This window comes from Neoarius graeffei, chromosome 23 (genome assembly GCF_027579695.1).
Source record: "Neoarius graeffei isolate fNeoGra1 chromosome 23, fNeoGra1.pri, whole genome shotgun sequence".
NCBI lineage: Eukaryota > Metazoa > Chordata > Actinopteri > Siluriformes > Ariidae > Neoarius > Neoarius graeffei.
In genome coordinates this window covers 5,892,464-5,916,231 of record NC_083591.1, presented here as the reverse complement: position 1 = coordinate 5,916,231, position 23,768 = coordinate 5,892,464, and the positions used below count along the sequence as shown (strand labels likewise).

Sequence of the window (23,768 nt, the reverse complement as noted above, 5' to 3'; positions counted from 1 at the left end):
TGTGCACCTACCTTACCTTACCTTACCTTACCTTACCTTACCTTACCTTACCTTGCAATACTTCATAAATGTGTAATATTTTATTTTATAATGTGACACTCTCTGTGCAATACTTTATAATGTGCAATGAGCAATACCTCACTCCATAATGTGTAACACAACACATCCACCTCAGGACTGTGCACCTTACCCCCCTTACACCCTCACCCCTTTTTTTCCCTTCCTCTCTCTCTCTCTCTCTCTACACGCTGTTTGCACTGTTATTGGAGATGCTTTAATCTCATTGGACATGTCTATAGTGACAATAAAGGCATTCTATTCTATACTATTCTATTCTATGCCAGTATTTATTTGTTTTCCTTTCCTGTTTTTTAAAAATGTTTTCTTTTCCTTCCTTCCTTGCTTGTTAGTTATTTAATCTTTCAGAATACCAATATTTTTTTGTCCTGCCTTCCTGCTTAAAAAAAAAATCCTTCTTTCTTTCTTGCATGCTTTTCGAATCTCTTTGAATACCACTTTTTTTTGTTTGCCCTACTTTTTATGTTCTTATATGATTGATTCTGGGCGGCACGGTGGTGTAGTGGTTAGCGCTGTCGCCTCACATCAAGAAGGTCCTGGGTTCGAGCCCCGTGGCCGGCGAGGGCCTTTCTGTGTGGAGTTTGCATGTTCTCCCCGTGTCCGTGTGGGTTTCCTCCGGGTGCTCCGGTTTCCCCCACAGTCCAAAGACATGCAGGTTAGGTTAACTGGTGACTCTAAATTGAGCGTAGGTGTGAATGTGAGTGTGAATGGTTGTCTGTGTCTATGTGTCAGCCCTGTGATGACCTGGCGACTTGTCCAGGGTGTACCCCGCCTTTCGCCCGTAGTCAGCTGGGATAGGCTCCAGCTTGCCTGCGACCCTGTAGAACAGGATAAAGCGGCTAGAGATAATGAGATGATTGATTCTTTCTTTCTTAATTATTTAATCTGTGAATAATATGATTTTTGTTTTACTTTTCCACTTTTTTTAATTAAATATTTGGGTTGTTTTTTTTGTTCCACTGCGAGCTCATTCCACTCCCTGGCCACCAGGTGGCGGTATAAACCTGCCTCAGTCACATCTTTTAAAAGCTGGGAAGAAGAGAAGTTATGAAACCATTACATGGACAGCAGCTGAAGTAAACAGTGTTGCGTGAGAGGGTGTTAGTTTTAATCTAACTCAGTTTATACTAAATAACAGATAGTTTATAGACCTGCTGTTTGTGTTCAGCGGCTTAATAGCAGATTAACTTCACTTTATTCGGAGGAAAATCAGTGAACAAGCTGAAAAACATGGAGAAGAACATCGGGCGGATTTTGGTTCTCGTTCTGTCTGTGCTGGTTTACATCCCCACCTTAATCATCAACGCTTTGGCTGGATCAGGAAAAGGTTGGTGGAGGGGGGAGTCGGGGGAAACCACGCCCCCTGTGCAAGGATTGGTTAATGGGATACACTCATTAGCTATCAGCCAATCAGAGGGTAGAAAAGTCAGACGAAATTTACATGTCAATTTTACACAATCTTTTTCCCATGGGGAGTTTTCTTATTTAGTGCATGTTTTAATGTTTTTTTTGTTGTTTGCTTGTTTTTTTAGGATTTCCTGTGAATTAATTTCCTTATTGTCATTTTTCACATTGATCACGTGAGATGTATATTAATGTGATGAAATCTTTTCATCACTTTACTTGGGTGTGTGTGTGTGTGTGTGTGTTTTCATTCCTTTACTCTTTTATTATTTTTTTTAAAGTTTGTATCACTGGACTATTTTGGAGGATTTGGACTTCATTATCTCTAGCCGCTTTCTCCTGTTCTACAGGGTCTCAGGCAAGCTGGAGCCTATCCCAGCTGACTACGGGCGAAAGGTGGGGTTCACCCTGGACAAGTCGCCAGGTCATCACAGGGCTGACACATAGACACAGACAACCATTCACACTCACATTCACACCTACGGTCAATTTAGAGTCACCAGTTAACCTAACCTGCATGTCTTTGTACTGTGGGGGAAACCGGAGCACCCGGAGGAAACCCACGGGGAGAACATGCAAACGCCGCACAGAAAGGCCCTCACCGGCCACGGGGCTCGAACCCGGACCTTCTTGCTGTGAGGCGACAGCGCTAACCACTACACCACCGTGCCGCCCGGATTTGGACTTGACTCAGATGTTATTATTTATTTATTTATTTATTTATTTAAAAAGCATCTTACTCAAGTACATTTCCAAGAGAAAGAAAGAAAAAAAGACCCCAACATTTCTCATTTAAACGAGAAACCCCCCTGCTATGAGCACTTGGCTTCATCTTTCTCTTCACAGTTGGAGGATTAACTGGAATTGTTCTAGCCAACTCATCATTAGATATTGTATTACATGATACATACTATGTAGTAGCCCACTTCCACTACATCCTATCAATGGGAGCTGTATTTGCTATCATAGGAGCCTTCGTTCACTGATTTCCCCTCTTCACAGGCTATACAATACATGACACCTGAACAAAAATTCACTTTGGAACAATATTTTTAGGTGTTAACCTAACCTTTTTCCCTCAACACTTTTTAGGCTTACCCGGAATACCATGACGGTACTCAGATTACCCAGATGCTTACTCACTATGAAACATTATTTCATGAATTGGTTCTTTAATTTCCCTCTGATTTATCACTTTACTTTGTGTGTGTGTGTGTGTGTGTGTGTGTGTGTGTGTGTGTGTTTTCATTCCATTACTCTTTTATTATTATTATTATTTTAAAGTTTATATCACTGGACTATTTTGGAAGATTTGGACTTGACTCAGTTATTATTATTTATTTATTTTAAAAAGCATCTTACTCAAGTACATTTCCAAGAGAAACGTACTTGCGTAAGATGCTTACCCTGACACTTTTTTTCATTTTGACCTTCCAAGTACTTCTTATCAAATCTAAAGTGCCATGAAACGTGTCTTTTGCTTTCTCGCTTACTTAAAGGAGAAAGAAAGAAAGACATCCAGTCAAATTCACGTTACTGCCAACTGAATTGGTTCACTGCTTTTGTAAAATGTTCTCTTTTGATGGATTTATGAAGGATTTTTACAGTATGACGACTTCTCCATCATAAAAACACATGAGAACCAAAAGAAGCATGTTGAGGTCGAGTTCAGCTTGGAAGATCTGTGAGCTCGCTCTGTTTTTATTGTTAAAGCCACATTAGCATTCTGTCCAATGGGAGAACAGCTGAGTTCATCACAGCAAGACGAGTAAATAACTCAAAATTCATCATCTCTGTTCATTTTAATCAGTTAAAATTGTTACTTGAGTATGCTGAGATCTATCTATCTATCTATCTATCTATCTATCTATCTATCTATCTATCTATCTATCTATCTATCAACCAACAGTGGTGCTTGAAAGTTTGTGACCCCTTTTGAATGTTCTGTATTTCTCCATAAATCATCAGATCATCATCAGATTTTCACACAAGGCCTAAAAGTAGATAAAGATAAACCCCAACCACAAGCAAAGGAGACATCAATATTATAGTCAGTCATTGATTTATTGAGGGAAATGATCCAATATTTATATCAGGGAGAAGCAAAAGTATGTGCACTTTTGCTTTCAGTATCTGTTGTGACCCCCTTGTGCAGTACGAATTTGTACATTTTTCACATTTACTGATACGTTACGTGGTTAACTATGAAGGCGTATGGTAAGTTGTACTGGGGGACAAATATTATAAGTATTTACCTCCTTCTGTCTTTTGTATTCGCCTATAAATCAAAACTACACTTGTATATCCAGTATTTCTGCTTTCCTGCTACGGATTCAAACATGCAAGTGTTTTTTTTTTTTTTCCCTTGCCATTGTATAAATTAATCTGAAAATTACAGACGAGTCAATAGACTGCAGATACGTTTCCATGGTTTAAATTTTTTATAGTTGATTGATTGACTGTACACACCATGTGCTGTGGTTTTATCCCATACTGAACACCCTGCATTATGGAAGAACTGTAAAGTGTTTGGGTTTTTTTTCCCTCTTGCAGTTTAATTCTATTTAGCATTATTGTTTCCTGTTACTCTTTCAGAATAAGATTTAATTGAGCTCATGCCTAATGTAAGTGCTGAAATGTGAATAGATGTACGTAAAGGCCCGAGTTTAATCGTCCAAGCAAGCAGCTGAACGTTTCTGAGCGAATCTTTGACTAGTTAATCAATGCACACGTTTTGTCGTCCCCCCCAAAAAAAACACGACCTGGACTAACGTCTCTTTTGAGATGCAGAACAGTCAGGGCAAATATTTGTCCAATAAGATTATCAGAGAGTATAGAGTATGTGACTGGAGTATTGTTTTTGTACAGCACTGTAAAACCCGATAAGGTCACTGAGCTCAAAAATTTTATTGAAACCGATTACGTAAAAATTTTTGAGGTAAGTAACTTACATTTTTTAAGGTAAGATTTCTTAAAAATTACAATTAAGTGTAACTATAGTGTAATTTTTAAGAAATCTTACCTTAAAAAATTTAAGTTACTTACCTAAAAATTTTTTACGTAATTGGTTTCAATAAAATTTTTGAGCTCAGTGACTTTATCGGGTTTTACAGTGAACAGTGTAAAAAAAAAAAAAAATCACATTTTTTATTCTGTGAATATTAATTGGTTTTATTATAATGTATTATTTCAACGGGATATGATTGAATGTAGCTGCAAATATTAGTATCATAATACCGAGAAATAACTATAAGACTTATTTTATTATTTTCTTTATACAAAAGCTACATGATCAGTTGAACAGATTTTTGTTCAACTGATCTTTAACCAAAAACATAGCTTTTTATATTATAATATTTGCACCAGGATACAAGGCGTGTAAACTTATTGCCAGATTTTATAACATCCAATGAGAGCTTAATATTTTATAATTTTGCACATGATTAATTTTAATGTCATGATGATGATGATGATGATCTAATCTTTTGCTGTCATTTATGAAATCTGAATATTTTAATTTAATTTTACCAGCTCGTTCAGCATCAGTGAACGAGTTAATCATTCCTAATCACAATCTTCTAACTCTAGCTACAGGGCCCTCTAATAATTATTGGCACCCCTTGTAAAGCTTAGTAAAAAAGGGTTAGAAGAAAAGCCACCTTTTGGTGATGTCGCTTCATCTCCCGCTGAAAAAATGACAAAAATCCAACCTTTAATTGAAAAACAAATCCCTCATGAAGAAAATGATTTTCAACAAAAACTCAAGTGCTACAATTATTGGCACCCCTACATTTAATACTGTACTTGCACAACCTCCTTTTGCTAAGGGGTGCCGATATTTATTTGTGCAGGGCACTGTAATTTGTAATGCAGTGAATGTGAAGCTGTGGTTTGTGTTGTAATGATTTGTGGAAATGTGTGTAGTCACAATCATACCCTGGAAATATTAACCATGTGACGGAGTGTGTCGTTGGTGTCTGGTTGTTGTTCAGGACCGTTTCTGCACAGCACAGGAAACGTGTCGGCTCTGTACGAGACGGAAATCACTCCTGCTGGTTGGACTTTCTCCATATGGGGGATTATCTACACCTGGCTTCTGGCGATGAACGTGTATTTTCTGAGCTACATCTGTACACGGTAATCACAGATACACAAGTGATCAATTCATCCATGAGAGTTTGTTTAGTTAGTTGAAACAAATTTCTTGCCAAGGATTAAAGGAACGATCCAGAAAAATCAAGTTGACGTTTAATTTTACACTCGACTCCAAATGTTCGAGATGTGTGGGTTTTTTTTTTTTGACTGAAGAAAAAAAAACAAAGAAAAAGAATAAAAGTCTGTCTCGCCCAGAGTCTTTTGTGTAAATATTTTCCTCAAACTGTATTCAGAGTTTCCTTGATATTAAACAGACAAGCTGATGCCCAACATCTTTATTTTCAGCAAAAATATTTCAGACTGATCTGTGCAACGTCATACTGTTTTTTAAAAGTTATTCACTGAAGGTGAAGTGAATATCGGTGAGTAACCTCCAAGATGAAGTCGAGGTTATTATTCACCACATATTCATTGAGCCTGAGGCGGGTAATTTATTTTTTTAAAATCATATAAAAATTTATTTCAAACTTCAAAAACGGCATGCAAATGTAATCCCGGCGCGGCACAGACTTGTCACTTATCTATGCCGAGTCACGTAAAATACTTTGTTTTGAAATGAATAAAATAAATCACAACTCCACTTTACCTTTGAATAGTTTTAGACCAAACTTCGGAGCATCTTTCGTGCTTTTAGGAACAGCGTTTTCTTTCATCATTTGTAATTCTTCCTCACTTACGGTGACGAAGCACTTGGCTGCTATTTTACCGAGTCGCTCGAGGTGATTATCGGTAAATAATCTGAATTTCTCAACCAGTCAGTGCGCACAATTTCCTGTAATCACCTCAGTATTTATACTACAGTGGTGCTTGAAAGTTTGTGAACCCTTTAGAATTTTCTATATTTCTGCATAAATATGACCTAAAACATCATCAGATTTTCACACAAGTCCTAAAAGTAGATAAAGAGAACCCAGTTGAACAAATGAGACAAAAAATATTATACTTGGTCATTTATTTATTGAGGAAAATGATCCAATATTACATATCTGTAAGTGGCAAAAGTATGTGAACCCTTGCTTTCAGTATCTGGTGTGACCCCCTTGTGCAGCAATAACTGCAACTAAACATTTCTGGTAACTGTTGATCACACCGGCTTGGAGGAATTTTAGCCCGTTCCTCCGTACAGAACAGCTTCAACTCTGGGATGTTGGTGGGTTTCCTCACATGAACTGCTCGCTTCAGGTCCTTCCACAACATTTCCATTGGATTAAGGTCAGGACTTTGACTTGGCCATTCCAAAACATTAACTTTATTCTTCTTTAACCATTCTTTGGTAGAACGACTTGTGTGCTTAGGGGCGTTGTCTTGCTGCATGACCCACCTTCTCTTGAGATTCAGTTCATGGACAGACGTCCTGACATTTTCCTTTCGAATTCGCTGGTATAATTCAGAATTCATTGTTTTATTAATGATGGCAAGCCGTCCTGGCCCAGATGCAGCAAAACAGGCCCAAACCATGATACTACCACCACCATGTTTCACAGATGGGATAAGGTTCTTATTCTGGAATGCAGTTTTCCTTTCTCCAAACATAATGCTTCTCATTTAAACCAAAAAGTTCTATTTTGGTCTCATCTGTCCACAAAACATTTTTCCAGTAGCCTTCTGACTTGTCCACATGATCTTTAGCAAACTGCAAATGAGCAGCAATGTTCTTTTTGGAGAGCAGTGGCTTTCTCCTTGCAACCCTGCCATGCTCACCATTGTTGTTCAGTGTTCTCCTGATGGTGGACTCATGAACATTAACATTAGCCAACGTGAGAGAGGCCTTCAGTTGCTTAGAAGTTACCCTGGGGTCCTTTGTGACCTCGCCAACTATTACATGCCTTGCTCTTGGAGTGATCTTTGTTGGTTGACCACTCCTGGGGAGGGAAACAATGGTCTTGAATTTCCTCCATTTGTACACAATCTGTCTGACTGTGGATTGGTGGAGTCCAAACTCTTTAGAGATGGTTTTGTAACCTTCTCCAGCCTGATATGCATCAACAACGCTTTTTCTGAGGTCCTCCTTTGTTCGTGCCATGATACACTTCCATAAACATGCATTGTGAAGATCAGACTTTGATAGATCCCTGTTCTTTAAATAAAACAGGGTGCCCACTCACACCTGATTGTCATCTCATTGATTGAAAACACCTGACTCTAATTTCACCTTCAAATTAACTGCTAATCCTAGAGTTTCACATACTTTTGCCACTCACAGATATGCAATATTGGATCATTTTCCTCACTAAATAAATGACCAAGTATAATATTTTTGTTTCATTTGTTTAACTGGGTTCTCTTTATCTACTTTTAGGACTTGTGTGAAAATCTGATCATGTTTTAGGTCATATTTATGCAGAAATATAGAAAATTCTAAAGGGTTCACAAACTTTCAAGCACCACTGTAAAGGAAGATAATCAACAAGGGATGTAATACAGCTCGACGTGATTACTGTATTATTCCAATAACAGCACCTTCTGAAGTGTTTTATTCCTCTTTCACCACAACAATTTGACTTTTTTTTTTTTATTTAAGAACATCATCATAGGTTTTTTTTATCCATTTCTAGCTACTTCGTACTTTGAACTGTCATTCCCTGATCAGCCTGTCCTGAAGTTTTTGACACTGACACTGGAGACTCCTTCCATAAAAGTTCTCAAAACACCTTTTTATAGAAAACTTCTCCATGTTATTGATGATACGTTTTTTCTTTGTTAAATAAAACATAATTTAAATACAAGTTCCTGTGTAAGTTATTGCTTTTGAAAAGATTTGAACGAGTTCATTAACAGAATAAGCCTGTAGCTAATTTGCAGCTTCGCTCCTGTAAAAGCTTCGGTTATAGAAAAAGTTTCAGAGAATTCCTTCTATGAAGGAAAAACAAATGACCATCTTTATGTTTCGTATGAAGGACTGCCACCGGATGGATGTACTGTAGTCCTGCTGTTCTTCCTTACGGCTTTTTCCTCTCCTGGATGATGAACATGCTCCTGAACATCACCTGGCTCCTGCTCTGGGATCGAGAGTAAGTATGACTCCACGTGGTGAACCGAATATACACTCACTCAGTGTATATCCCACTTTATTAGGAACACCCATCCATCCACCTGCTGTTTTGTACCGTTATCTAATCAGCAGCACGATGCGTCAAATCATGCAGATACAAATCAAGAGCTTCAGTTAATGTTCAAACATCAGAATGGGAGAAACTGTGATCTCAAAGTTAAGTGTGACTTTCTTTCACTGTGGAATGGGTGTTGGTTTGAGCCAGATGGTTTGAGTTGGTTTGAGTGTTTCAGAAACTGCTGATCTCCTTCTTGGGGTTTTCACACACACAACAGTCTCAACACAGAATGGTGCGAAAAACAAAAATACATCGAGTGAGTGAGCGACAGTTCTGTGGGTGGAAACAAACGCCTTGTTGATAAGAGAGGTCCGAGGAAAATGGCCAGATTAGTTGGAGCTTTTTTTGCCAGGAAGGATATCATAACTCTTCGCAGCCGTGGTGAGCAGAAAAGCATCTCGGCATGCACCAGAAAACAGAAGACCACATTGGGTTCCACTCTTGCAGCCAAGAACAGGGATCTTAGAATCAACAACATGTTCCTATTAAAGTGGCTGGTGAGTGTTTGTGAATAAGCCAAACTTATTCTGAAGGTTTGTTCAGGAGATGAGGCCAAAAGATTAAAATGATGGGGGCGCCGTGGCTCAGTCGACTAATGGCCCTTTTCCACTACCCTTTTTCAGCTCACTTCTGCTCACTTCAGCCCGACACAGCTTGCGTTTCGACTACCTCAGAGCAGCACGACTCAGCTTGCTTCAGCCCTACTCAGCACCCAAAACTCGCATGGTTTTGGAGTAGGGCTGAAGCGAGCCGAGTGGGGCTAGGGGCGTGAGGAGACACTCCCCTGTGCACTGATTGGTGAGGAGGCGTGTCCTCACATGCCCACACACGCCTGCCCCGCGAGCACGCTGGGATCTGTAAACACCGTAAACCCGGAAGAAGAAGAATTACGAATTACGAGAATTATGAAGCCTTATGCGCCTCGCCTCATCTATACGCTCTTGCCAGTATCTGTTGGCATTGTCGGTGACAACAAGCCACAGCACCAAGACCAGCAACACTAACGACTCCATGTCCTCCATGTTTATTGTTTACTATCCGGGTCGTGAGACTACCGCTTAAAAGGTCACTGATGTAACTGTTTGCGCCGCCTAACGACATCACGTGACGTCCACCCACTTTCGCTAACTCCACCCAATGTGTCCACCCACTTCCAGCCAGCACGGTTCAGCGCGGTTGTAGTCGAAATGCAACCCCAACAGCCCGACTCAGCCCAACTCAGCACCGCACGGCTCAGCCCAACTCAGCCGCGTTGGTAGTGGAAAAGCGGCATAAGGCGCCATACCATAAATCCGGGGACCCGGGTTCGATTCCGACCCGAGGTCATTTCCCGATCCCTCCCTGTCTCTCTCTCCCGCTCATTTCCTGTCTCTACACTGTCCTATCCAATAAAGGTGAAAAAAGCCCCCCCCCCAAAAAAAGATTAAAATGAGAAATAAGACAGATCGGTGTTACATGAACTGTGATGTATGTATATGGGGTTGTGCTTATACTTTAAAATATTTTTGATTTAGTAAAATTCTTTCATTCGCACCAACAATAAAGCAGACCAATTATAAAAAATACCAAGCCAGCTATAAGCCTACAAGATGCAATATAAGATGTTCTGTGCATAATAGAATGTATAAATATATTCATAGTGCAGTTTACAAATATAAACCATATTAAAGGCATGTTAAATTTTCCTTTTACAACATGTCTGGGCTTGCAGTGCGTCTGTGAATAGATTTACTCACCCTCAGGTATTTACGTCAACATCTGTAATAAAATGACACATTTAATGACCTCTGTGAAAAACCTCTTGAGTAAATATGGTTTTTATCACTGCTTTATTAAAATGGTATGTTGTAAATAATGCAACAGCAATGTAAATGACTGTGGTTATGTTTTATTTATAATACAGGGGTTTAGACTGGTTTTAGTGACCAGTGCGCTAGTTTGGAACATGTCTGGCAACCCTGTAGTAGTGAGCTGATGGGGTGTGTTTTTTGTTTTTCTTCTCTGCAGGTTGATGGTTCCAGCACTGATATGTTTAGCTCTGATTGCATTCACCAATTACCTCCTGATCTTCTTCTCCTGTGTCGGTCTGAGAGCTCACGGAGCCTGGATCAAACAGAATCATCCCATACATCTGTGCTGCATCTATGTGCTGGTGTGTGTGTGTGTGTGTGTGTGTGTGTGTGTGTGTGTGTGTGTGTGTGTGTGTAAATTAGTGTGATGTTGCACGTCTATAAATAACCTCAGTACTAATGGTGAAATGATATTCAAATTGAATGGTATTTAAAAAATAAAAAAAGTCTACATCTAGAAATACACTGAAAATCCAGCTGTGGATGATGGCCAGTGTCAATTTGTGGCCAAAAATTGAAAATTTGACCAAATATTTTTTTAGATTTATTTATATAATGATCATATAATGTGGAAATGGAGCCTTACCGATGAACAAATATATATGTTTCCCTTAAAAAAGTATATTATTATGTTTAAAATTAAATTTTGTGGAGTAATATGCTATTGAAAGGACTGACTAATAACAAAATACATTTTTTTTAAAATTACCCCACTCACAAAATAATTAAGTTTTTCTATGAAATCGAGTCGTACATGAGCTGATTGCCAACGAGGCGCGTAGTACCGAGTTGACTATAAGTCATATACGACGAGATTGAGTGGAATAACTGTTTTATTCTACCCACATTCACTGGATTTTGAGAAACGGATCATTTTTATTTTTAGTTTTTGCAAATTCGATCAATAAAAACTTTATACAAAACATCTAAAAAAATCATTTCTGCTTAGGCTGTAAACAAATGACAGGAGCAATTTGTGAAAAATTTGATAATTCTTGAAAAATAATTTTAAAAAAGATACTTTCTTACCATCAAATACTTTCATTCCATATTTATTTTTTTGGGGGGTGGGGTTTGTTTTCAAGTAGATTTTTTTAATTTATTTTGACCTTGGTTGGTTCAGCAACACGCTCCGCCATTTTGTTTTTCTCTACTCACGGTATATGAGCTGATAGCCTAGTAGTAGAGTAGCCAATCAGAGTGCACGATTGCTCATATCCAGTGAATGTGGATAAAATAAAGTATGTTATTATACGGTTAGGGGTACAATGCCTTGTCACTGGATCAGTACCCTCTAAGGTACTTATTTGTACCTTTTTATATACTGCTTGGGAACATTTATGAATCTTTTTGGCCATAAAAACGGACACATAGTTACCTTGAAGTCCAATAATGAGCCTTAGGGATATACTAGTGTAGATTGTACCTTGGGGGACAGAAATGGACTCCTACTGTTCGCCTATTTGAGCGTGCATGTTGAATTTCGCATTAATTAATAAATTAGAAATTTATGGAAAATTAATATATAAAAAAATCTAATCTAATTTAGCAAGTACAAAAAGTGAATTTTTTACTCTTTAGGTAACAGTACAAAGCTACTACTACTAATAATAATGTTCTAATATGTCTTGATTTGTTATTTCCATATTGTATTGAATTTCCTTCATATTTTCCCAAAAGGAAAATATGCATGTGTTTATTTCTTGAAGAAAACAGTTTAACCCTCAGCCTTTAGGACTTGAAAATATAATATTCATCCTAATTAAACAGTCCACTGAACCTGTTCAAGAGCACTGCATCATATTTGAATCTATGTATGTACCACATCTGGAAATAATGATTTCTATAATACAATAACGTGAGCCATAATTTTTCCTGATCATAGTACTGTGTATTATTACGGCAAACTGTTGTGTGATGGAGTCGATGTGATGTTCAGCTCTCTGTGTGTTTCAGGTTCAGAATAGTATTGCTACTTACGCAACATGGACGACCATAGCTACGCTCCTCAACCTGACCATCGTGTTGGATATCACCTCCATGTCAGCCACGAATGCGGCCACTGTTTCTCTGTGCATTCTGCTTGTAGAAGTGATTGTATGGTTCGTCCTGATTCAGTGTCGAATGTTCTTTTGATCATTTAGATATATGCTCATCGGCCACTTTATTAGGAACACCCATCCATCCATCCATCCATCCATCCACCCACCCACCTGCTGTTTTATCTCATCTCATCTCATTATCTCTAGCCGCTTTATCCTGTTCTACAGGGTCGCAGGCAAGCTGGAGCCTATCCCAGCTGACTACAGGCGAAAGGCGGGGTACACCCTGGACAAGTCGCCAGGTCATCACAGGGCTGACACATAGACACAGACAACCATTCACACTCACATTCACACCTACGGTCAATTTAGAGTCACCAGTTCACCTAACCTGCATGTCTTTGGACTGTGGGGGAAACCGGAGCACCCGGAGGAAACCCACGCGGACACGGGGAGAACATGCAAACTCCACACAGAAAGGCCCTCGCCGGCCACGGGGCTCGAACCCGGACCTTCTTGCTGTGAGGCGACAGTGCTAAGCACTACACCACCGTGCCGCCCCTGCTGTTTTATGCAGTTCTCTAATCAGCCGGTCCCTTTATGCATCAAATCATGCAGATACAAATCAAGAGCTTCAGTTAATGTTTACAATGTTCAAACATCAGAATGGGAAAAATTGTGATCTCCCAATGAAGTGTGACTTTCTTTCACTGTGGCATGGGTGTTGGTTCGAGCCAGTTGGTTTGAGTGTTTCAGAAACTGCTGATCTCCTTCCTGTGGCTTTCACACACAACAGTCTAGAGTTTACACAGAATGGTGCAAAAAACACTGAGTGACCAACAGTTCTGTGGGGGAACCAAATGCCTTATTGATAAGAGAGGTCAAAGGAAAATGGGCAGATTGCATCGAGCTTTTTTTTTTTGCCAGGAAGGATGTAGTAACTCATATAATCACACTTTTTTTTTTTTTTTTACAACCATGGTGAGCAGAAAAGCATCTCCTCATGCAACAGCAGAAAGAAGACCACGTTGGGTTCCGCTCCTGCAGCCAAGAACAGGAATCTTAGAATCAACACGAAGTTCCTATTGAAGTGGCCAGTGAAGTTATTTTTCGTATTGTTTAAATTTTTTGTTTTTGACACCAAACTTTTTGCATGTGCAGGTTTGCTGTTGAGAACTTTGTGATCGAGAAGCATGTGCGCTACATTCTCACCATCTACCCCGTCATCATCTTCGCTCTCAGTGGAAGCCTGAGCAAAAACTATCATGGAGCAGATCCAGGCAGAAACGCCGTGTTTTCAGGTGAGTCTGTGATGATACAAGATATGGAGTAGTTCTATGGCCTGCTTTGTGTGGTGAAAGGTAAGGATTCACGATTAACAATCTGAGTAGCCGTCTGAGTCCATGATACGATACACTGGAGTTCAGTATCATGCAAAGTGTTTGATTTTAGCTGATGGTGTCTGGTTTAAAAAGCAACAAGGCCACGCCTCTTTATTTGCAGATAGAAAGGCCACACCTTCTTTTTTTGGACTGAACATGCTTTCTTGTTCAACTAATAAGCAAAGAAGCCACACCACCTTCATTGTAACTGACTTTCAGAGAGATCACACCGCCTTCATTGGCACAGAAGCCACACCTTCACTGGGACTGACAGGAACAAGGCAATACCTTGTTGACGGTGACTGACAGGCACAGAAGCCACACCTCTTTCACTAGAACTGTGGTACAGAGACCACGCCTTGTTCACGAAGCTTGACAGACACACAAGCCACACCTCCTTCATTGCGACTGGTAGGCATAGAGGCCATGCCTCCTTCACTGGAACTGATAGACACACAAGCCACATCTAACTCAACAAGTCTTGACAGGAAGAGAAGCCGCACCTCCTTTACTAAGGCTGACTTTCACAGAAACCATACTTCCTTGACTAGAATTCATATACAGAGGCCACACCTCCTTGACTGGGATTGACAGGAACAAGGCCACACCTCCTACATTGTGACTGACGGACACCGAAGCCATGCCTTCTTCAATGAAACTGATGTACAACGGACTACCTTGTTCACTAGGACTGACAGGCACACAAGCCACACCTCCTTCATCAGGACTGACTGGCACAGATGCCACACCTCCTTCACTGGAACTGATAGGGGCATAAACAACACCTATTTCACTGCTCTGACAGGCCTTTCTCATTGGAATGAACAGGCACACAAGCCACACCCTCTTCAATAACACAGACAGCTACACAAGCCACGCCTCCTTCATTGGGACTGACGGGAACAGAGGTCATTTTCCTTTCACTGTGACTAATAGGAGACCACATTTTCAACAATCAGTGGCAAATTTGCCATATTGAGGTATTTCACCCACGTGACCAAGTCATGTGATGCTGCCATTTTGGACGGCACGGCTCGAATCAGTTTGAATGCGAGGAAGGCAACAAACGAAAAACATAAAAGAAAAAGGAGCGAGATGCAGAAAACACCTTCACTATCCAGCGACATAGGGCATTTACAGGGCAAGCAGAGGGAGAGGTATTTGCAAAAATTGAGGTTAGCAGGCTTAGAGAACGACGTTTACCTGCTTCCACCAGGATTGTTCACTGACGTACGGAAGTACACAAAGCCCTCGTCTTTACCTGACTTCGGCCCACGTGATCTGTATACCTATGTCGTTAAAAACCCATCGCCATACACAGGTATTGATCTGAAAGCGTATAAGAGTTTGGATACCTACAAATATATTTTGTGTCAGGCTGGGTAACATGCCTACATCAGCGGGTCGTCCCTGGAGCCGGTGGTCGCCATCTTATTACAGCTAAGGTTTGTTCACATTTTCATTTACTTTCGGTCCTCAGGATAAACAAAATGTTATTAAATGTCATTGAAATAACTTCTTAGTCTGTTGAGACATGGCCCGTTATAAATTTGCTGTTACCAGGCGATGACCAAGAACTGTATTATTAGGGTCGGTGTAGTTGTAGCAGTGTATTAGCAACTAGCTGTTAGCACTAGCTAATGTCAACAACATCATAGCTGGTATGTTACTGTAGCAATGTTTACGTTCAGTCATTTGGATGACTGTTAAAACCTTTCAGTCTCAAGTTTTTCCTTTACTGTATTTACTAGTTTATTGAGCTAGCGCGCTCGGGCAAGCTGGGAGCTAGCGCGCGCTAGCCTGCCGGCGGCCGGCGCGCTAGCTCAGTAAACTAGTAAATCCAGTAAAGGAAAAACTTGAGACTGAAAGGTTTTAACAGTCATCCAAATGACTGAACGTAAACATTGCTACAGTAACATACCAGCTACTGTTGTTGACATTAGCTAGCTTGACGTTCAAAATGGCGGACACCGGGGCGTCACGTGACCCTGTGACGTCAGGTGAAAAACCTCAATTGCCACCTCAGGTCTCTGTTTACATTTTTCCAGCCCTGAAATAAGCTCCACCCCCAGCAGGGACCTGCTCCTCAGTTGCTTCCCTTTACCGTAAAAGGCTTTCCACAAATCTGTGTAGGTTCAACAGATTAGGGTGGGAGTGATGGAGGCGTGTGCGTGTGTGTGTGCTCTCATTCATGTTCCAAGTCCACTTGTTCGTTAACGTTCATATTTCATCTCTTCTTTGCAGTTGTTCTCTTGGTGCTGGCCTGCCTTTTCTTCGTGATCCGACTTTTTCTGGTGATTTGGAGGCACCGTACTCGTCCTCTCTTCCAAGATGAGAATCCTGACGAGCTGATGCCTTCTGCCCACGCCACAGAAAAATAGCAGCGTGGCTTTAAAGCTAGCAGATGAAACACCAAAGCCTTTGAATCGATTCTATTCCACTGTAACAAAACACAGCCTTTAACACTAATATTTGATACACTGTTATGTACGTGTCATTCCTTATTCATGTGTAGTAACCATGTTTAAACCTGAATCTGCTTTAATACACAGCCAGAACATATATTAATAAAGTACCATGAGAAAATATTTGCTCAGACTGATTTTGGGTATTTCTTTGGTTCACATTCCCACACTGAGTCTGTCTGCATCATTTTTTTTTTTTTAGTTAGTCTTGATGATGAATGGAAGAGTAACGAAGAGGCTGTATTTTTAGTGTTGGATAATTAAATGCGAACTCAAGTCGGCTGAACTAGCCGTTCTATTCATGCAAGAAGTATCGTCTGGAGCTCTTGTCAAGAACTGAAACATTTCCATTTTTATTCACTTGGCAAGACATGCATGTGTCCAATCCAAAACTTGAAGCAATAATCTAAGTACAGAGCATAAGGTCTTTGATTAAAAATCCAACAATGGCTCTTTTGGCAATGACCAGATTCTCAGTAACTCCAGAAACGCATTAATGAAGATTTTTCTTTACGGCGTCCTCACCGATCACTGAATGATTGCTGCAATCTTGTCGAGTCCATCCAGTTGAGAGGTTCAAAATGAACACTTCATTCTCAAATATCCACTTCTGTGTATAGGCGTCAGCAATAATTCATCCAGAGTACAGCAGTGACGGTGATAAGTATCTCAAATAAACACACATATTCTGTGTATAAAATGTCTAAGCATTACCATGCATTACATTAAATCCAACTTCGATTTGTAGTTCTTACTTACAGTATATATGTCTCTATGGTTTATCATTTCAAAATAGATTCACGAAGTACTACAGAAGCATAGCGGACAGTTCAATGGCCATTCCAGGTCAAGACATGAGCGCATCTTGAGCCGTGTTTTAATTACCTCGCCCAGAACGAAGTCCATCAGGGGGTGAGGTAATGTTTTTGGCCGTTTTTTTTTTTTTTTTGTTAACGATATTATGGGAAAACGGCTGGATCAATCTTCACAGAATAGGGATCTTAGAATCAACAAGAAGTTCCTATTCAAGTGGCCGGTGAGTGTAGAGAAAAAGCTACTTTTGGATTCTGATTGGTCAGAAGGTGGTGATTCATTTTCTATAACTGTAGTTATTAGCTATCAAGTGAGCTTTGGTATTTAAATATTAACTGAAACTTAACATCTACCTCACCAACAATATCAGTGTATATAACTAAGCTAACTTAGCTAACAGTTAACATTTCTCTAGTGTAGCTCGTTAATGATGGAGAAACTTCCTGCAACAAAGAACAGGGATCTTAGAATCAACGACAAGTTCCTAATAACATGGCCGGTGAGTGTGTATCTTTATTACCTCGCCTGCTACGGAGTAAGTGGGGCGAGGTATTGTTTTCGGTCGGATTTTTTTTGTTCGCAACATTACGGGAAAACGGCTGGACCAATCTTCATGAAGCTTTCAGGATAGCTGGGCATTGGTCTCAAATAGAACCTCCAATGTTTTGAGGGTCATCTGGTCAAGGTCACCTAAAAGGTCAAAATCGTTTTTGTTGTGGCTACTGCCTCATATAGAGGCGCTAGCCACTACGTCATCGTGCTGTAAGAGTGTAACAGTCGCGCACTGCGCATGTACATACACGTGTTCCGATTAAAATGGCCGGTGAGTGTATACAATTCGGTTCACCATTCGAAATAAATGGACTAGACTAAAGAAATCGCTTTCAGACATGTTTATGCTTATTACAGAGGGAAAGTGCGTTCCACTGAGCTCTAGCGCCGGGCCATTTCCGGGAAATAAGAGTTTGGGTCATGGTGACAGTGTGTGTGTGTGTCAGCCTCGGTTCAGAGGTTTCAGTTTCTAAAACTGTAAGAGGTAAGAGTAGAATAATATAAAGTACAAACACTTGGTATACAGTGGTGCTTGAAAGTTTGTGAACCCTTTAGAATTTTTTATATTTCTGCATAAATATGACCTAAAACATCATCAGATTTTCACACAAGTCCTAAGAGTAGATAAAGAGAACCCAGTTAAACAAATGAGACAAAAATATTATACTTGGTCATTTATTTACTGAGGGAAATGATCCAATATTACATATCTGTGAGTGGCAAAAGTATGTGAGCCTTTGCTTTCAGTATCTGGTGTGACCCCCTTGTGCAGCAATAACTGCAACTAAACGTTTGCGGTAACTGTTGATCAGTCCTGCACACCGGCTTGGAGGAATTTTAGCCCATTCCTCTGTACAGAACAGCTTCAACTCTGGGATGTTGGTGGGTTTCCTCACATGAACTGCTCGCTTCAGGTCCTTCCACAACATTTTGATTGGATTGAGGTCAGAACTTTGACTTAGCCTTTCCAAAATATTAACTTTATTCTTCTTTAAGCATTCTTTGGTAGGACGACTTGTGTGCTTAGCGCCGTTGTCTTGCTGCATGACCCACCTTCTCTTGAGATTCAGTTCATGAACAGATGTCCTGACATTTTCCTTTAGAATTTGCTGGTATAATTCAGAATTCATTGTTCCATTAATGACAGCAAGCCGTCCTGGCCCAGATGCAGCAAAACAGGCCCAAACCATGATACTACCACCACCATGTTTCACAAATGAGATAAGGTTCTTTTGCCGGAATGCAGCGTTTTCCTTTCTCCAAATATAACGATTCTCATTTAAACTAAAAAGTCCTATTTTGGTCTCATCCATCCACAAAACATTTTTCCAATAGCCTTCTGGCTTGTCCACATGATCTTTAGCAAACTGCAGACAAGCAGCAATGTTCTTTTGGAGAGCAGTGGTTTTCTCCTTGCAACCCTGCCATGAACACCATTGTTGTTCAGTGTTCTCCTGATGGTGGACTCATGAACATTAACATTAGCCAATGTGAGAGAGGCCTTCAGTTGCTTAGAAGTTACCCTGGGGTCCTTTGTGACCTCGCCGACTATTACACGCTTTGCTCTTGGAGTGATCTTTGTTGGTCGACCACTCCTGGGGAGGGTAACAATGGTCGTGAATTTCCTCCATTTGTTCACAATCTGTCTGACTGTGGATTGGTGGAGTCCAAACTCTTTAGAGATGGTTTTGTAACCTTTTCCAGCCTGATGAGCATCAACAACGCTTTTTCTGAGGTCCTCAGAAATCTCCTTTGTTCGTGCCATGATACACTTCCACAAACGTGTTGTGAAGATCAGACTTTGATAGATCCCTGTTCTTTAAATAAAACAGGGTGCCCACTCACACCTGATTGTCATCCCATTGATTGAAAACACCTGACTCTAATTTCACCTTCAAATTAACTGCTAATCCTAGAGGTTCGCATAGTTTTGCCACTCACAGATATGTAATATTGGATCATTTTCCTCAATAAATAAATGACCAAGTATAATATTTTTGTCTCATTTGTTTAACTGGGTTACCTGAATCTACTTTTAAGACTTGTGTGAAAATCTGATGATGTTTTAGGTCATATTTATGCAGAAATATAGAAAATTCTAAAGGGTTCACAAACTTTCAAGCACCACTGTATTTTACTTCTGTGATTTTTAAATTGTTCATTTTTTTAATTACACTTCATTTTTATGGCTATTGCCTCATAGAGTAAATATATATGCTATATTTACTGTATGGACATGGGATCAGAAAACTATTTTATTTATAAGCAGTAGTCACATGTACACATAGGGGACCGATTTTTTTTCGCGATATCTTCCTTCATATTCATCATAAGTGCTACCGGGTGAGGTTTGTCTCGTCTGGCAACACTTGTTCTGTCTGATTTAATTTTCATGTTAAATGGGATCATGACTACATTTGTACCAGCTCATCATATTAATTCAAATCTGTTCAATATTATTACATTGTGTATTTGGTTACAGCAAATTAAAGATGCCCATTGAAATAAATTTTTTTTCATTGTGCATGGCATTTTCCTATGTCTCACATGCAGACGAGATGCGATCATTTTGATGTCCTTGAAGGTCGCCTTTTTTTCATTTTTGGGACCGTTTTGCTTCCTCTTGAGGTAAACAGTACAGCCTTACGGAAACAGGAAACAGTTGAATGCGAGGGAGGAGCTTGAACTAATTAGCATAACTATGGAACTGCGTCACACCAAGATGGTGACATGCGGAAAACATCGTAACTCTGCATCGACCTTGGAGAGTTTTGAGTCGCAGGGATGTAATCTGTGGTTGACATTTGCGAATAGATCCGTGAAACAAAAGATGAATAAATCTTTCTTTTCTCTGTTCCTGCTTTTGTGTTCTCGTTTCTTTCTCTGTAAGATCAAAACATTCTGTGTATAACTCCATACTCAGACTCGCCAAGACATACCAAGACAAGCACTACAAATTCTTTCAGATTTCGCACCTGTTTCATCCTTCAGTTGATTCCAGCGGTCGATCTATCCCTTCATGAAAATTCTTACGGACAATCTTTTGGTTTCCATCGTTTTTCTGGCGCACTTTCTAGTGGAGTTGCTTTCATGTTTTCCTTTTCTTTTCCACTGGTGGGAGAGCCAAGTCCACCATGTTTGCCCATTCCAACTTGTTTTGGTTAAAAGTAGGTCAGACACACCCCATGGTGGTCACGTGATATTGTTGTTCACTTGCTTTGGCGATCTCTGGAACAGTAAAATGTAGGACGTTTTTTTTTTTTTTATCTCTGAAAACATTTACACACAGGATGTACGATGTGTGCAGCAGTGAAACATCTTGAAACTCTAACAGCAATAAAAATAGAACATTTTTCCCAGAATTCGACTTTGCAGTCAGTAAGGAATAAGGTCACAGAAATGATACAAATCACGCTGATACAAGAAGAGCTATGTTTGAAAGCACTGACACATTTATTTCATTCGGTAGGAGCTGAAAGTGATTTACAGTAGAGACAGAATCCAAGCTGAGAATATTTAAACATAGAGAAGCTGTCAAGGTCCTCACAGCTGCTCTGCGGTCTGGGATGGAATAGGAGTTCTTGGTATTCGCTGTCCATGTATAAAGACTAAATTCAGAGGTTAGGGCTCTCCTTTAAGCATGTTTAGCTTCTCTATAACAGTACACACATTTCGGATGAAGAACGTGTAAACCTTCACCAATTCTCAGCCGCAGAAACTCCACCCACAGCTCATAGATATCTTTGATATGTTAATGACGTTATCATATTTAACATGGAGATGACAGTTGCGAGGGTTCAGCACCTTCACAAGTGTATAAGCTCATAGTTTCATATTTATCACATAACGAGTGCTCCAGTACTGCAGGTGGCGCTGTTTAAATTTCACAACAACAGGAAGAAGTTTTGAGCATGTCCATTTGTCATGACCGGTCACCGACGACCAAAAGCCTTTGTATTATATCATATTGTTCGTAGAAGCCAGATGAATGTCGTCAATGCGTCTATGAAGTATGCTTTAGCCTTTAGCTGGACACGAACTTTGGAATCCTGAAGCTTGCAATTTGATTGGACCGATTTGGAATGAAGTAAATGAATGTTTGAACAATGTGACTCGATCCGCTTTCCAGAACCAAGTATATTGACTGGATTCTGGAAAAAAATGTTCACAATAATACAGCTTTAACTCTTTACCCCTTAAAGCAGTTGCTACAGCCACCCTTGTATATGTATATACTGTTCACCCTTAGAACATATTTACAAGAAAAAAAAGTCGGCAAATGTCATCATTATGGTGCATACACGCCTGTGTCATATGTCGTCATTATGGGATATACACGGGGTCGTCATATGTCGTCATTAAGGGGTAAAGAGTTAGTTCGTTAGTCAAACAGCATTTTCGTGATTGAGTGAAAGCTAAGATGTAGCGCTCCATTTTTAGCCTTGGATGCTTCGATCGCAAACTAAATAGCAACAACAAAGTGGGTTTCCATTGCAGTTTTGCGCAAAATAGAAACTTAAACAAAACCTCAACAAAACACTTGCGACTGGTTAGTGTTTTCCACGTGTGGAGCGATGTTGTACAATTAAAACTAGGTTTTCTCCTTTTGTAATCATCACTCCAATTCAACACAGCAACGGATCTCTAAGACCTGCTAAATGTTGGTACGGTGATTTTGATTACATCCACCGCAATTCGTATCATGTCATGTGACTTAAATGCGAAAAACTGTTTCCATTTCAATTTTGCTTTGTCAAAGCATCTGAAAAAACACCTCATCCAAGCGTTTAATTTTTTTGTGTGTGTGATGTTTGAGAATTTTTTCAAACTTCACATTTCCATTACTCATTTTTTTTAGTTTGCAGTTTCAAATTATGCATTAGTAGATATCGGAATTTGGACGACTTAACTCCTAATATCTGTGTAAATGTGTGTTTATTGTTACGTATTACGCCTCCTGTGTTGGTATGTGTGCATGTTTCTCCTTTCTTGTGTGTCTTTCTCTCTCCTCAGGTGTAGCAGTTTGTGTTGGCTCCTCCTCCTTTCACCTGTTTCTACTTGAGGAAGGCCTATATAAACCTGTGCTTCTACCTGTTAGAGAGGAGAGAGGGTTTTGGGGTTTTTGCACGCTTGCCTTGCCATTTCGCATCTGTCTGCTTGGTTGGAGGGTTGGCTCCTGGGGCTGCCACCCTCCTTGTTGGACTTTGCATTCTGTTTTTTCTATTACCTTTTGTTAAGCATTCTTGTAAATAAATTTCACCTTTTTACTTTATGTCGTCTTGCGTTTTGGGTTTATGTCACCACCCTTTTTTTTTTTTTTGATTGTTCATGCCTCCCTAGAGCATGTAACAATTGGGGGCTCGTCCGAAACCCAATTTATCAATTGGGCGTTTGTCCGTTTGTTTTTTTTTTTGTGTGTGGAGGAACCAACTGCTTGTATTTCGGGAACTCTGGTAAGGTAGTGTGCTCCAGCTGGGTTTTGAAATCCTTCCATCGGAGTACTATTTTTATTTTCTTTGTTTTCTGTTTTGGAGGTTATTCCAGGGGGAGGTACGCTGCAAGGAGTTGGATCAAGTTGATTCAGCTTCTATGCGTTAAGCGTTTAAAGTCGCCTTCAATTGGTACGCCTCTGAAGATTAGATGAGGTTAGTTAGTATTTTCTTGGGTAGGCAGGTAGGACTAGAGTTTCCGTAGTCGTGCCTTGGTTGTTTAAGGTTGGTTGGGTAAATTCGCACTAGTGGTTTTGATTTCGTTTCATTTGTTTTTTCAGTTGGTGGTGACGGCCCTGTTAGTATTATTATTTTTGTAGATTTAATTTCGGAATATTGCAAAGAGTTTGTGTCGTAATTTCGTGGTTCTTTGTTCTGATTTGAAACCATGTCTTCATTAGAAGAATTTCGTGACAATACTTCAAGGG

The 23,768-nt window shown here is 39.9% G+C and overlaps 1 protein-coding gene across 1 annotated transcript; it reads left to right on the top strand.

Annotated features, from left to right (window-relative positions):
- Positions 1-1,115: 1,115 nt before the first annotated feature.
- si:dkey-29d8.3 (uncharacterized protein LOC556220 homolog) lies at positions 1,116-16,609 on the top strand. The gene is made up of 7 exons (XM_060905655.1): positions 1,116-1,405; positions 5,475-5,619; positions 8,535-8,648; positions 10,755-10,899; positions 12,554-12,699; positions 13,801-13,940; positions 16,266-16,609. Exons 1-7 carry the CDS (start codon positions 1,309-1,311, stop codon positions 16,400-16,402), a joined length of 924 nt encoding a protein of 307 aa, XP_060761638.1. The 5' UTR covers positions 1,116-1,308; the 3' UTR covers positions 16,403-16,609.
- The last annotated feature ends 7,159 nt before the right edge of the window (positions 16,610-23,768 follow it).

Bases quoted from the DNA above. Each gene is read 5' to 3' on its own strand.
- si:dkey-29d8.3 (XM_060905655.1), top strand. From the start codon at position 1,309: ATGGAGAAGAACATCGGGCGGATTTTGGTTCTCGTTCTGTCTGTGCTG. The intron at 5,620-8,534 runs GTAATCACAGAT...TTTCGTATGAAG, and splicing joins CTGAGCTACATCTGTACACG to GACTGCCACCGGATGGATGT. The intron at 8,649-10,754 runs GTAAGTATGACT...TCTTCTCTGCAG, and splicing joins CTCCTGCTCTGGGATCGAGA to GTTGATGGTTCCAGCACTGA.